We start from the raw sequence: 14697 nt of genomic DNA, 5'->3' as shown, positions 1-14697 counted from the left end.
GTGGAGCCCAACACAGGGCTTTAACTTATACTCATGACCCTGAGATCAAGTCCTGAGCTGAGATACAGAGTCCAACACTTAACTGACTGAGCCACCCAAGTGCCCCCTTAACTTTGCATTTTTAAAGGTTCAAATATCGGACTTCATATAGCAATATTTCTTCAAATTTTTCTGATTATTATTGACAATAAAATATGCTTTACATCACAATCCAGGGCACAATACATGTATGTACCCAAAACCTATATTCATGGAACAATACCTAGACTTAATAACAAGAGATGCACTCTAGTTTTTATCCTTTTTTTTTTTTAAATGCTGATTGGGACCCACTATACGGATGTCACCTTCCTCCAATGGACTGCAACCCACAGTGTGAAAACCATGGGTCTAGAGAGCTCATATGACATGGAAAGGTGAGGATAATGAGGACATGAATGTGGATGCGGATAAATGAGGGGCATAAACTCATCATGCTTTTCTTCAGCCTGGGTGATACCATAACACATGGAAAGAATTCCTAGCATAAGAGATAAGAATATATGTTATATCTAGATCTATCTACAACTGCACTTGTTACTTTATCTTCTTACCTTGCTTTTAATTCTCCATAGAGAATTCATCACCAATTAGCATAATATATATAAACAAACACATACATTTAGATTTTCATCTGTTTTCCCTACTAGGTAAAAGCATCAAGAAGTCAAGTCAAGTACCTCCCAGCACAGTACTTCGCCTGCCACATAGTCTGAGTGCTAATAGTACTTTGCTGACCATATGAGAGCATGTGTAATGGGATGTTTTTGTTCTGGCTTAAGTCCCAAAAGCCTGTTGTGCCACCATGAGCAATCGCCCAACTTCATCCTATAAAATGGATATGTGTTTGAGGAGAAGGACAGGGGTGTTAGAGCTGAAAGAGAACATTTCTTTAAGAAAACTGTTGGAATGCTGTGGCATTTTTCCTGCTGCTGAACATCTCATGTGGAGGCATGTCCCACTCACACCGTGCCAGGTGAGAGGGGCCTGCCTGGGACCAATATGTGAGTGTGACATAAGAAAGAGAACAGATGAAAACACAAGCATGAGGGGAGAGGGGAGGAAAGGGAGAGAAGGGGAGAGAGAGGGAGAGAGAGAATAACAAAGGAAGAGAGCCATACTAGGGATGAGTTGTTGATCCCCCTTTGAGAGAAGACAAGGATGTATGAACCAAACAGGCCTACAGGAGGCAGTGTGAGGGAGCTCTAAAAAGATTCTCTCCAAGATGACTGAGTAGGAAAGTGATTCAGACAAGAGCAGTCTGTCTGAAACCCAGGACTGAAGGAGGGTCATGGTCAGCCTGAGAACATATCTGCCAAGTCACAGAAACAATTCAAGGATCCTGTTGGGGAAGATCTCAGGAAACAAAAATAAAAACCAAGTACTTCAAAAATTCCCCATGGAAGAATGAATCAGCAATTGCATGTAGGCCACCCAGAGGGCCCTATCCTCAGACTGCAACTGTCCCCACTGTGTAATATTACGGCTCCTTTTACCTCTTCACAACTCTGAAGACTATACTTAAAGGAATCTGAAAATTCAGCTGGTGAGTTGGGAAGAAAGGGAACAATAACAAGGAGGGAAGAGTGAGGAAGCTAACCATGCCCCTACAAACCCCTAGAGTGAAGTGGTGTTTCCCCAGAGTGAAACAGACCTGACATAGAAATTAATGCACATCAAATGTGGAGCCTTGAAGATATTTCAATTGTTGAAATGAGACTGTTCTCCAGACTAAAAGGGAATGAAAGAGCAGAGACCCTTATCCCAGCCAGGGATGGAAGAACTACTCCAAGCATGAGCTGACTAGGAGTGGGATAGTAAGTAAGTAGTTGTCTTCTTCTTGCACCTTACTGAGTGAGTCCATCTCATTCAATGAAACATTTACACATGATAAATACTTGTGGAATGAATGAATACATAAATAAAATATATAAAAATGTTGATACCATTCTCTGGTGAGATTACAAATTATTTTTATTTTCCTCTTCATATTTTCCTAGATTTTTCAAAACCTCTTTTAAACTTAAAAAACAAAAAACAAAAAACACTAAATTGCCAGAGAACAATGTCATACACATTTCAGTGAGCATTCATAAAGTAAACAAATAAAAGAAACAAGTAATTCTTAATTCAAAAGTATAAATTTAGATGATTAAAAATGATCATCTAATTTTACCTTATGTTTTATTTGTCTTCAATATCTGAAAACACCAAATTTTAAGTTTAAAGTAGTAGATAAAAAATAGAAAATCAAGTGGAGGGGGGAAACAAAAATAGAAAATAAAGTTATGACCTTGTTTGCCAGTAATATGGAAGATCAGTTACCTGGACCTAAAATGTCTATTTTATTGAAAACAATGAGAAGTCCTAGATGTAATACATCTTCTTATTTAAAAAGTGAGTTGGCAAGAAAGAAATACTCAACCTAAAAAAGGTGAAGTGAATGTGGGAACCTTGATTTCTGAAGCTGACTTTCACCCGCTGACTTTCTGATTCCAAGCTCGTAGTGTCTACAGGAGCCTGACAGAAACAAATGCAAATCCTTTTTGGAGTGTCTCACAATCAGCGTAGGCCTCAATGAATTCCCACAGATAAAGTTCCATGAAAATAAGGAGTTTTCAATAAAAATTAACTGAAGAGGAAACAAAGCAGCAGAACCAGCAGTAACAACAGATAGCAGAAATAGACTTCCAAGGATTTTCAATACTAGAATTATCACACAAACTATAAAACAGCAATGGTTGGTATGGTTAAGGAAATAAAAGATAGGTGTGAAAATATATTCAGGAAAAACAAAAGACCATAAGAATGATCAAGTGAATCTGAAAAAATACAGAGCTTCTGGAAATGAAAATCATAACTGAAGTTAAAAATTGAATCAGATGGTAGCTATACTCATGATGAGCACAGCATAATGTACACTTGTTGGATCACTATATTGTGTGCCTGAAACTAATGTAACATCATGTGTCAACAACACTAAAAAAAAAAAAAAAAAATTACATGGATGGATGTCAATTCTCCACAAATTAAATTGCAGAGCCAATTTAATCCCAATCAAAATCCCAGCAGGACCATTTGTAGAAACTGAAAGGCTGATTCTACAGTTTATGTAGAAGCATAAGAGCCCTACGATAGCCAAAACAATTTTGAAAAAGAAGAATGAAATTGAAGGACTTACACTACCTAATTTAATGACTTATTAGTGTTAAGACATATAGATCAATTAAACAGAACAGACTCCAGAAATAGATTCACATGTATATGGTAGTTGATTTTCAACGAACATGCCAAAGCAGCTCAATGGGGAAAGGAAAACCTTTCACAAATGGTACTGGAATAATCCAGTCATATGCAAAAAAAGAACTTCATACCATATATAAAAGTTAACTTTAAATGGGTTATAGACAAATCCCATACTAAATATGCCTGCAAATAAATACCGAAAATACAGCTGATTAGTCTATACTCATAGGTTTAAAACTGAAGATACATCAAAAATCGAAAATAACCAGTTGTCAACAGATGACTAAAATATGGTATAACCAAACAAGAGAATTAAAGAAGAAAAAGGAGGGAGGGAAGGAGAAGGAAAATGAGGAAGGAGAAAGGGAAGAGGAGGGAGAGGAAGGGAGGAAAGGGAAGAAATCAGGTGGCTCTGCTGTTTACAAAACACTGCAGTTGGCAATAAAGGCCTTCAGAAAGAAAGGGAAAAATCAGCATCCATCCTTTTTTCAAAACTACTCTCAAAACTAATTAACAGCTTTCTATTCTGTTTCTGTTACCTAAGCTGATTAAGGTTCTCTGGTTAATTTTTGGTTTCTTGGAGAATAAAAAGCTTCAAAGCAACCATATCAGTAACTGAGAAGATAATAAGGTTTTATGGCTTTACAAAGAAAAGTCAGAAGACTTAAAGAAAAGTTAGAGAAATAAAAACTTGAGGGAAGCCTGCATTAAAAAAAAAAAAAAAATCACTTGATATTCTTGGACATATAGGAGGTTCTTATTTTCTACAAAAACTAATAAACTTTCTAATATTCTAGACTCAAGATTAATAAAAAACTCAAAAGCCATAAAGAAAAAGACAGATAAATCTTAAAAAGATAAAATTTAGGATTCTATACAAAATAAAGCTTGAATTTAAACACAAAATGGAGAAAACTACTTGCATAATCTGCAAAAATTACAACAAATGGACCAATAATTAATATATAAAAACATTTACAAAACATTATGAACAAGACAAAAACCTCCAACAGAAAAAAAATGAGCAAAGGGCATAAGCCATCCACACATACACAAAACAATTCAGAAATGGCCAGTGAGCATACAAAAATATATTTGACTTCATTAATAATAATAGCAAGTATATGCTAAGTGCTGTTCTAAACAATTTATATATACTAACTCATTTAACCTTCACAATAATTCTGTAAAATAGGTACTATTATCATCCCCTTTTACAGATGATGAACCTGAAATACAGAGAGGTTAAGTAATTTGTCCAAGGTTACACAATTCATTAAGAAGCAGTACTGCTGGGATATCAATATGCAATTAAAAGAAAAATGATAGAACAAACATGCATCGTAATAATACTCAAGGTCCCAGAGAAAGGTGAGCAGAGACACTGTAGGTAAGAATATTAATTGGCATAGTCATTCTGGAAGACAGCACGGCAATATACTTCAAAAGCCCTACAAATACACAGTTTGAAAATTAATTTTTCAAACAAGCAATAATTCATACAACCCAAGACAGTGATTACATGGGGTAGAGGCACTCCAAGGAAAAAACACACAAGGAGCCTAAAAGCTGGGAACAAGGACAATCATTTTATTCTTCCTCAAACTGTATATAGAGGTTCTATATTCTTTAAATATATTTCACACTAAGAAGTGCTTTATTTTTTTCCCTCTTCATCTGGACTTTTATACGGACTTATAATATAAATATTTTTAAGTAAAGACATCCCAAATTAGCCAACATGCTGAGAAGAGGGAGAAATAGCATGGAAATAATCTCAGTAATAGATTGGGTTTGGTAATTAAGCACTCTGCAGTTTAGGAGCAGTGGTAAGGTACCTCTTTAAACCTGTAGTCTACTTCTTGGAATGGATTCGAAAGCAATAAAGGTATGTGCAAAGATTTAAGCACGAAACATTTATTATAGCTTTGCTGATAATGGTGATGATTAGAAAAAGCCAGTGTCACACAATGAGGAATGACTAAAATATAAGATCATATAAAAGTTTATCCATAGTAATTTTAAATGACTTTGTAAAGTCCATTTATTGGCATGGGAGTGTATTAAGTAGGGGAAATGCTGTAAAACATGTACAGTGTGAGTTTCTTTTTATAACACACACAATCTAGAAATATGCTAAACTATAAATAACAATTGAGCTAATAGAAAAGCCTATCACTTATCTGTGTTTTCCAATTTGAAATAATATTACTAATACCTTTAAAGAAATAATGTTTGTTTTCTAATTTTAAGGCAAGAGTTTCATTAGCTTCACTCTTAAACATTTTTCACAAAGGAGTTAACCCTTTGAGGCTCAAGCTACTCCCTGCAATTAAGTTAAACTCTGGAAGATACAACAACTAATCTCAAGCAACAAAATTACGATTCCTTAACTTATATTTTCTTTCTATTAAATGGTTGGTACCCTCCTGGAATGAAAGAAGAGAGAGGTCCAATATGTACTTTACAGATGTCCAGCACCGACCCTCTTTTGCTAATATGATCTAGCCGTCTGCTCATGCTTCAAGGGCCAAGCCTGCTACATCTAACCTCAAACCCATAACCCCACACCTCTCCCACAGCACCTGTTCCCTTTTCTCATTCTCTCATCACACACCGCACCTCCTCAGGTCACTCTATTTTCTAATTCTTTTATTATCCTAATGATCTAGGGCATTGGGAGCAAAATTAATTTCTTTTCTCTTATTTTCTATGTTTGCCTGCTCAAACTCACTTGTATACTGTAGCTTTCAGGGAAGAAACATAAAGTGCAGGGTCTGAATTAACAGCACAAAATTTTCTTTTCCATTTGCTGCTCCCAGGTTTTTATGTGATCTCATGTAATTCTACAGAACGCACACAATGCTGTGATTTCTAGCAATGCTTCTACTATCAGCGTAAAGTGTGCCAACCATAGTTTGAAATATAAGAAGGCAAACGTTAAAGAGTCCTTTTAATTCTTTCACAGTTCATTAAATAAATATATAACTCTAACCATGCAATATTTTTTATTTCAAAATTATCATTTATCTTGGGCAAAATATAATCTCTAATCTACCAAATGCAAATTTCTCTATCAATGAAAAAAGAGAGAAAACGGTAAGTCATAGATTTACCAGAGTGTTAAGCTGAGGGGAAGTTTTCTACAGTTGTTCCATATTGTAATTCTGGTCAATAGCTTGAAAATATTTATCTGATTAAAAATAATTTAAACCTTAATTTGTTGAGATGGACCTATAAGTACAGATGTTATGTTTAATGGGAAGGAGGCAGAGATAAATAAAACATGATCCCCTGATTTAAGAAGGTTTCAATGTGGGAGGAGAAACTAGATACATTGCTCATAAGCATAAATGTCTCATAAGGAGCTAGCCATTTCTACATTTCAATAAATGTTACCACTGCTACACAAAAAACACTATTTTTTTACAAAAGGAAAAACCAGGACAAAAGCAGAAAATAATCAAGTATAATAATTTAACATGAATGGAAACAAATATTCAGATATTCAAAAAACAAAATGAGTGCCTACTATGTGCCAGAGGATTGAAAACAGCAAATCATACTAGCACACTAGGCACATTTAATATTTTAATGATCTGAAAGTTCTATTTATAAGCACTACAAATGTACCCAAGATATTCATATTAAATTAACATGAACAAGTTAAAAAAAAAAAATCAGACAAGTTGCCTGAAATAAACTGAATCAGCTATATCGGGTCCTTGTACCAGGTTCTCAAAAGGATTGGATGCATGTGCACAGTTCCCAGTATAGGTAAGATCCACAGTATTCCCCAGACCATCCTGAACAAGAAGGGGGGCAGGGGAAGCTGAGGTGGACTTTTCAATCTGGTCCTTTCCTGAACCATGGCCTGTGGTACCTACAGCTTTTTTCTTTTTCCCTGACCTCCTAATCCCCTTTGGTTACCCTGCATTTGTTTTCCTGACATCTTGATTATACTCTTGGCCTATGGAACACTACACTAAATACAAGTCCTCCTCTTTTGGCCTACCTCCATGGATCTTAGGATTCTTCTTCTTGTGTTGGGTTTTGTTTGTTGATCTTGTCAGTCACATACTCATCAGTTGACTTATAGCAGTGGAAGATGGTGCTTGTGCACTCTTCCCTAGATATCAGCTATTGTAATTATCTTCTGTCGTAGAATTAAACCCTTAAGAACTTAATATTCTACTGTAGTTTGAAAAAGGTAAGCCTGAGGGCACCCGGGTGGCTCAGTGGTTTAACTGTCTGCCTTTAGCTCAGGTCATGATCCCAGTGTCCTGGGATCAAGCCCCACGTTGGGCTCCCTGCTCAGCAAAGAGCCAGCTTCTCCCTCTCCTGCTCCCCCTACTTGTGCTCTCTGTCAAATAAATAAGTAAAATCTTAAAAAGGAAAAGAAAAGAAAAAGGTAAGCCTGGCTACCTGAGGTCTAAAGGGAAAGTAAGGAAACGAAGGTGAATGAAAGCAGAACTACTACAGATCTGGGGAAGGACTAGAGAAATGGGTCATGCTAAGCCAAAGCTATTCAGAAGTTAAGTGGATGCCTATATAAAATGAAAGCTTGCAATGAAGACACAAACAAGAAAGGAATATCAGAAGTGCTTTTAATTGGTAATATCCTTGGCTGTCAGTTCTGAAAACCAATTTATACGCATCAGAACTTTGGGAGAAAAAAGCTAAGTTATCCACAGTCCTATGTACTAGTTTGTAGTTAATTAGAGCCCTCACACAAGGTACAACCTAGAAAACCCCATGAACGCAAGTAAGTCCTATCTTGCTATTTCTGTGGGAGTCTTTAGGATACTGAAACTCAAATTTCTCTAGGAGACAGACACTTTACATTGTCCTACAAAGCGCTTGTGAACAGCAGAAGGTGTTTTGCAGGCAAAGAAGATGGATATTATAAAAAAAGAAGAGAGAATTCATCACAGAAGGAAGTGTAGAAGTTCCTTTGCTTCTCAAAGAAAACAAACATTCCTAATATCCTTACCAGTAAACAACATCCAGTGGTGCAAAGTAATTTTTCATTATCAGGTCAGCAAAGTAAGCTTCTGTTTCCCGGCAGGCAGTTCCATTTCCAATCACCACCGTGCTGCAGCTGCAAGGGATAAACAAGATGAGAAATGGAATGAGCTCAAGGCATGCTTCTAAATCAATCAGGAGAAAATGCACAGAATGCACAAATACTATCATACGATGATCTTATTCTCTCATATAGCCAAGCAACATCTCCACTATTTCACAATGGAGGCACAGACTTTTATAGAATAAAGGACAATGCCCCTGCATTTGGTATGGGAAGCAATGGAGAAATATTTTACTGTCATACAATCAAGAACAGTCAGCTTTCTTCCCATCTAGAAGGAACCAAATTTACACATAGATAAGAAACTCTGGAGCATTCTAGGCCATAATAAAGATATCATGACTGAATTATGTGATATGTTGCCAAATAATCTCTGAAGCTTCAAACTACTATCACATCCACTCCTCAGATCCATAAAAAAGAATGGAAGGAAGGAAGGGAGGGAAAGAGGGAGGAAGGGAAGGAGGGAGGCAGAGAGAGAGAGAGAGAGAGAGAGAAAGCCCAAATAAAAGAATTCAATGCTCACTTTTGCTCATATTACCACCTTTGTTTAGTGAAGGTGGCAGAGGAAGGGAGAAGCATCCCTCCGGAGTCTCCAAATGTAGAGTTCTCCAGCAATTTGCCCCAGCATTGTTTTACATGATTCCTTCTCTCTCACCAAGGCACTTCCCTTAATCCCTCCCTCCAAATTAGGAGCTTCAAAGGTATCTCTGATTGGCTGAGCCAGTGAAGTACTCAAAAGGTTACTTATGTTCATACTTGAAATTCAGCAAAAGCCTCTTTATTTTCTCTGCCTCTCGGAAGCCTTGTCCACAATGCAAGTAAACCACGTCAGTATGAAGTATCTGACCTTAGAGAAAATGAAAAGAATAAGCCAATTTTGTAAGAAATTACAAAACACAACACAAAGATGATATGCTTAAGTAATTTATACCAGAAAAGGGAACTGCTTTGTCTTTTAAAATGCAGGATGAATCATTCATATTCACTAAATCAGATTCTCCCAAAGCACTCTGAAATTTTGTTACTTCCAAAGTTATAAGGACACTACTTTGCTACTTATTATTAACAAAATCATATTAACCAGATTATATGCCATGACACCTAAAAGATAAATGTTTTTAATAGCACATAACATCAAGCTAACATTTACTGAATATGTACCAAATGCCAGGCAATGTTGTAATATGATTCTATTTCTTCTTTTGGGGTGTAGATATGTGAATGCAGATATGTATAATTCTTAAGCTGCATATTTATGACTTGTGTGCTTCTCTATATATTATATTATATTATATTATATTATATTATATTATATTATATTTCAGTGAAAAATATATTCAACATTTGAGGGTAAAGACCTCAAGAACAGAAATAATGAGCTAAGTGACCAACTTAGGAAGCTATGAAAAGAACAACAGAATAATCTCAAAGAAAGTAGAAGGAAGGAAATTATGAAGTTAAAAGCAGAAATTAACGAAATAAAAAAACATATATATAATGGAGAGGACTGGTAAAGTTTAACATTAAAAATCACTTAAGCAACTTCTTCCTAGAAACATCGCCAAAGGTAAGGGAAGCAAGGACAAAAATGAACTATTGGGACTTCATCAAGATAAAAAGCTTTTGCACAGCAAAGGAAACAGTCAACAAAACCAAAAGACAACTGACAGAATGGGAGAAGATATTTGCAAATGACATATCAGATAAAGGGCTAGTATCCAAAATCTATAAAGAACTTATCAAGCTCAACACCCAAAGAACAAATAATCCAATCAAGAAATGGGCAGAAGACATGAACAGACATTTTTCCAAAGACACCCAAACGGCCAACAGACACATGACAAAGTGCTCAACATCACTTGGCTTCAGGGAAATCCAAATCAAAACCTCAATGAGATACCACCTCATACCAGTCAGAATGGCTAAAATTAACAAGTCAGGAAACAACAGATGTTGGCGAGGATGCTGAGAAAGGGGAACCCTCCTACACTGTTGGTGGGAATGCAAGCTGGTGCAGCCACTCTGGAAAACAGTATGGAGGTTCCTCAAAAAGTTGAAAATAGAGCTACCGTACTACCCAGCAATTGCACTACTGGGTATTTACCCCAAAGATACAAATGTAGTGATCCGAAGGGGTACGTGCACCCCAATGTTTATAGCAGCAATGTCCACAATAACCAAACTATGGAAAGAGCCAAGATGTCCATCAACAGATGAATGGATAAAGCAAATGTGAATGGAATATTATGCAGCCATCAATAAAAATGAAATCTTGCCATTTGCAACGACGTGGATGGAACTAGAGGGTATTATGCTAAGCGAAATAAGTCAATCAGAGAAAGACATGTATCATATGATCTCACTGATATGAGGAATTCTTAATCTCAGGAAACAAACTGAGGGTTGCTGGAGTGGTGGGGGGTGGGAGGCATGGGGTGGCTGGGTGATAGACATTGGGGAGGGTATGTGCTATGGTGAGCGCTGTGAATTGTGTAAGACTGTTAAATCACAGACCTGTACCTCTGAAACAAATAATACATTATACATTAAAAAAAAAGAAGAAGAAGAAGAAGATAGTAGGAAGGGAAAAATGAAGGGGGGAAATCAGAGGCGGAGACAAACCATGAGAGACTATGGACTCTGAGAAACAAACTGGAGGGTTCTAGAGGGGAGGGGGGTGGGGGGATGGGTTAGCCTGGTGATGGGTATTAAAGAGGGCACGTATTGAATGGAGCACTGGGTATTATATGCAAACAATGAATCACGGAACACTACATCAAAAACTAATGATGTAATGTATGGTGATTAACATAACATAATAAAATAAAATTTTTTAAAAAATCACTTAAGAAAAACACATACTTTTAGCAATACCAATCAAGAAAAAGAAAGAAGACACAGATAAATAAAAAAAAGAAGATACAAATAAATCATATTAGAAATGAAAAGAGGATATTACTAGAGCTTCAGCACAGATTAAAAAGATATAAAGACTATTATAAACAACTTCATGTTAATTTAAATGTTGAAATGGATAAATTCTTGGAAATGTCTTACCAAAACAGAATGAAGATACAGACATATATATGTGGGAGTGCATACAGTATTTTTAAGAAGTCATCCTGCAAGCAATACAAATAATATATCCAAATACAAATACATATGGTATCTCAACAGATGCAGGAAAAAACATTGGCAAAGTAGTCTTCCCACTTACTGTAAAAATATATAGTATAATAAAAAGACAGAGCAACTAGGACAGCAAAACCAAAAATCCATGGCTATCTGTAACAAAGCATTCACAAAACTCAAAAGATGATCAAGTGGGAACAATGCAACTATCAAGACCTACATGCATTGGCATTTCTGTGGGAGCAAGAAGAGACAAGCAATGAAGTATCTCATGGACCAAAAAATATCAAAAGGTACTTCCCTGTAGTGTGGGAAAGACCTCTGCATACTACAATTTATAGGTCAGTAGAAAGACTGCCCACTGAGTTCAGGAAGGACTGGACAATTCTAATCTCTATGAACTCTTGAAACTAACAGGCAGAATATCCTTTTCAAGACAAAAACCCCAACTGAAGAGAAATTGTTGGGAATTATATCCCCACTGAACAAGATAAGGATAAAATGGGCAAAGGAAAAAGAAGTCCAGGTAAAAGAGAGAAAGTATCAGGAAAACAGATTCCAGAAAGTAGAAGACTATCTCTTTATTCATATAGATACTACAGTGCTTTCCCCCCCGACACCAATAATTTGGGGAAAAAAGAAGGGATAGTTCTAGAAATATACCGCTAGAAAACCTTTCCTGACCTGGTCTTCTATCCTAAAAGTTGGGGAAAATGAATTTTATGTAAACCTAAGCAACAGAAAAGGATCACAGTCAAATTCCATATAGAATGAGTATTTTTTAAAATAGTAAATTAAAAAAAAGACTAGTATGTCCTTACAGAAAGATGTGTCCACAAAACACAGAGAAAAATTGTAACCTAAAGAATGAGCTATAAAAAAAAATCATAGAAAATGAGAATAACATAAATCAGAATTAGAAAACCCCAGAAATAACATGAGAGAACTCAAAACTGAAGTAGACATGAAAAAGTTATTCCAGGAGTACCTGGGTGGCTCAGTCAGTTAAGCGTCTGCCTTCAGCCCAGGTCATGATCCCAGGGTCCTTGGATTGAGTCCCCTATCGGGCTCTCTGCTCTGCGAGGAGCCTGCTTCTCCCTCTCCCTCTGCCTCTCTCCCCTGCTTGTGCTCTCTCTCTTTCTCATGTTCTCTCTCTCTCTCTCTCAAATAAATAAATAAAATCATTTAAGAAAAAAGTTATTTCAGAAAGAAAAATCTAAACCAAAAGAAACACAAGAACAATAAATATAATAGTATATAATATATGTAATATATATGTAATACATAATAATATATAGTAATAGTGCATAATATAATAATATAAATGTAATAAGAGAGCTATAAGGTAAAAATAAGAAAAATATAAAAGCTCAAAAAAATTTAAAGTGAAGTTCATTATAGGACTGAAATCTATTTTTTATAAGTACCAAATGGAAATTCAAAAACTTGAAAACATAATAATTTAAATAAAGAACTCAATGGACAGCTTTAACTGCAGATCAGACACAGCAGAATAGAGGCTTAATTAACATAAAGACACAGTATAAAATAAAAGAATGAAAAACAGAAGAAAAAGGAAGTTGAAAGGTCTAATATACATGTAATTGGATTTCCAGAAAGAAATGCAAGAAGCTCTAAAAATTCCAAGGAGAATTCATGCTAAAAAAAACAAAAAAAACAAATGCACAACACACACACACACAACACACACACATACACACACACACACACACACAGAGCTAAGCACATCATAAGAAAACCTCTGAAAACCAAGAGAGAAAATCTTAGCAGTCCGAGGAAAAAGACATCAAAAGAGCTCTTCAAAAGAGCAATAATAAGATTTTTGGTTGAGTTCTCATTCTCAACAAAAAGTGTAGTAGTCAAGAGGGGGATAAAAACAGAAACAAAAAATGAAATGACACCTTTAAAGTACTGGAAATAACTGCCAATCATGAATTCTATGCCCAACAAAAATATCCTTCAGAAAGGAGGGCAAATCAGAAACATTTTAGACAAAAACTAACACAATTTGTCACCAGCTGACCCCATATTAAATGTAACAGGTTAGAGGGTCAGGCAGAGAGAAAATGATCTCAAATGTAAACACAGAAATGCAGCAAGAAATGAAAAGCCATAGAAAGGGTAGATAGTAAATAAGGGGGAAAAATGGGCAAAACAATAAAAATGGTACTTAAAATACACAGAGTTAAAATGCATCATATATAATACACTACAATAAACAGAAGTTAATGGGGGAATAGTAAAACTTGAGCCTGGTTAATCTTCAACATCTCCACAGTGACATAGGGAAGGGCATAAATGATAGTAATATGTTGAGATTTTTGATCAACAAATAAGACAAATATGAAGTTTGGTTTTCTGGCTTCCACATTGCTGTATGTGAGAAAACCATTTTCTAAGCCTTGAAAATTAACATTATTTCAAATCCTCACAATATGTATGATGTGAAACTTATGACCAACCAAACAACTTTTAATTGAAGAGCTGAAAGATGTCCTTACTGGTAGGAGAAATTATAGCCAATTTGCAACCATGTTTGTAACCAGGATCCACTCCCATCATGGTGCGCCCTGGAACAGGGCTTGTTAAAAGGAGCTGACGAAGGTTCCGTCCAAACATCATTACTGATTCCTTCTCTGCATCTGATGTTAGTTTGGCTCTTTAGAAACCAAAAAATAAAAGGAAAAAGAGAAAGAATTTAGTTTTTTATTCACCTAAAGTTTCTTCCTGAAAAAGAACAGAATTCATTCCATACACCTATTCCTCACAGGAATAATTATTATAACAAAATAAAGGAGAAAACACCATATATAAAATTATACTGAGCCTATTTTTGCTAATTGCAGTAATATATGAAACCATAAACAATTCTGAAGCAAATCTGAGTTTGTCATACCTACATTCTTTCTCTATCAACTCTTTATATACAAAATCTATATGTATAAATATCTGTGTATGCGAAAGAAACAGAGTATATAAAGACCTAGACATCATATAGGAAGTCAAGTTAAAGTTTATCAGCTGATTAAAAATACAAACACAAAATTAGTGATAAATTATCGAATCCTAAGTAGTCTCTTCCATCAGTACATAGTTTTTACACTTCACCTATACAAATCTCAATGTCATCTTCTCACTCTGTTCAGTTCCCCACATTTAGCCCCCAC

At 35.6% G+C, this 14697-nt stretch overlaps 1 protein-coding gene across 10 annotated transcripts in view; it reads right to left on the bottom strand.

The window, feature by feature from the left end:
• SRBD1 (S1 RNA binding domain 1) overlaps positions 1-14697 on the bottom strand; it is a 236456-nt gene that overhangs the window by 162777 nt on the left and 58982 nt on the right. For all 10 annotated transcript variants that reach the window (XR_004300323.1, XR_004300324.1, XM_032411062.1 and 7 more), the window contains exons 12-14: positions 14032-14189; positions 9134-9224; positions 8279-8386 (exon numbers count right to left, since the gene is read on the bottom strand). Coding sequence is in view for 8 of the 10 variants with exons in the window: in XM_032411062.1 (XP_032266953.1) it covers positions 8279-8386; positions 9134-9224; positions 14032-14189 (357 nt within the window). In the remaining 2 variants the exon portion in view is untranslated. The remainder of the gene's footprint in view (positions 1-8278; positions 8387-9133; positions 9225-14031; positions 14190-14697) is intronic.

This window comes from Phoca vitulina, unplaced genomic scaffold (assembly GCF_004348235.1).
Source record: "Phoca vitulina isolate PV1807 unplaced genomic scaffold, GSC_HSeal_1.0 scaffold12, whole genome shotgun sequence".
Lineage (NCBI taxonomy): Eukaryota > Metazoa > Chordata > Mammalia > Carnivora > Phocidae > Phoca > Phoca vitulina.
Note: the sequence above shows the minus strand (reverse complement) of the source record. Positions and strands in the feature narration are given on the sequence as shown.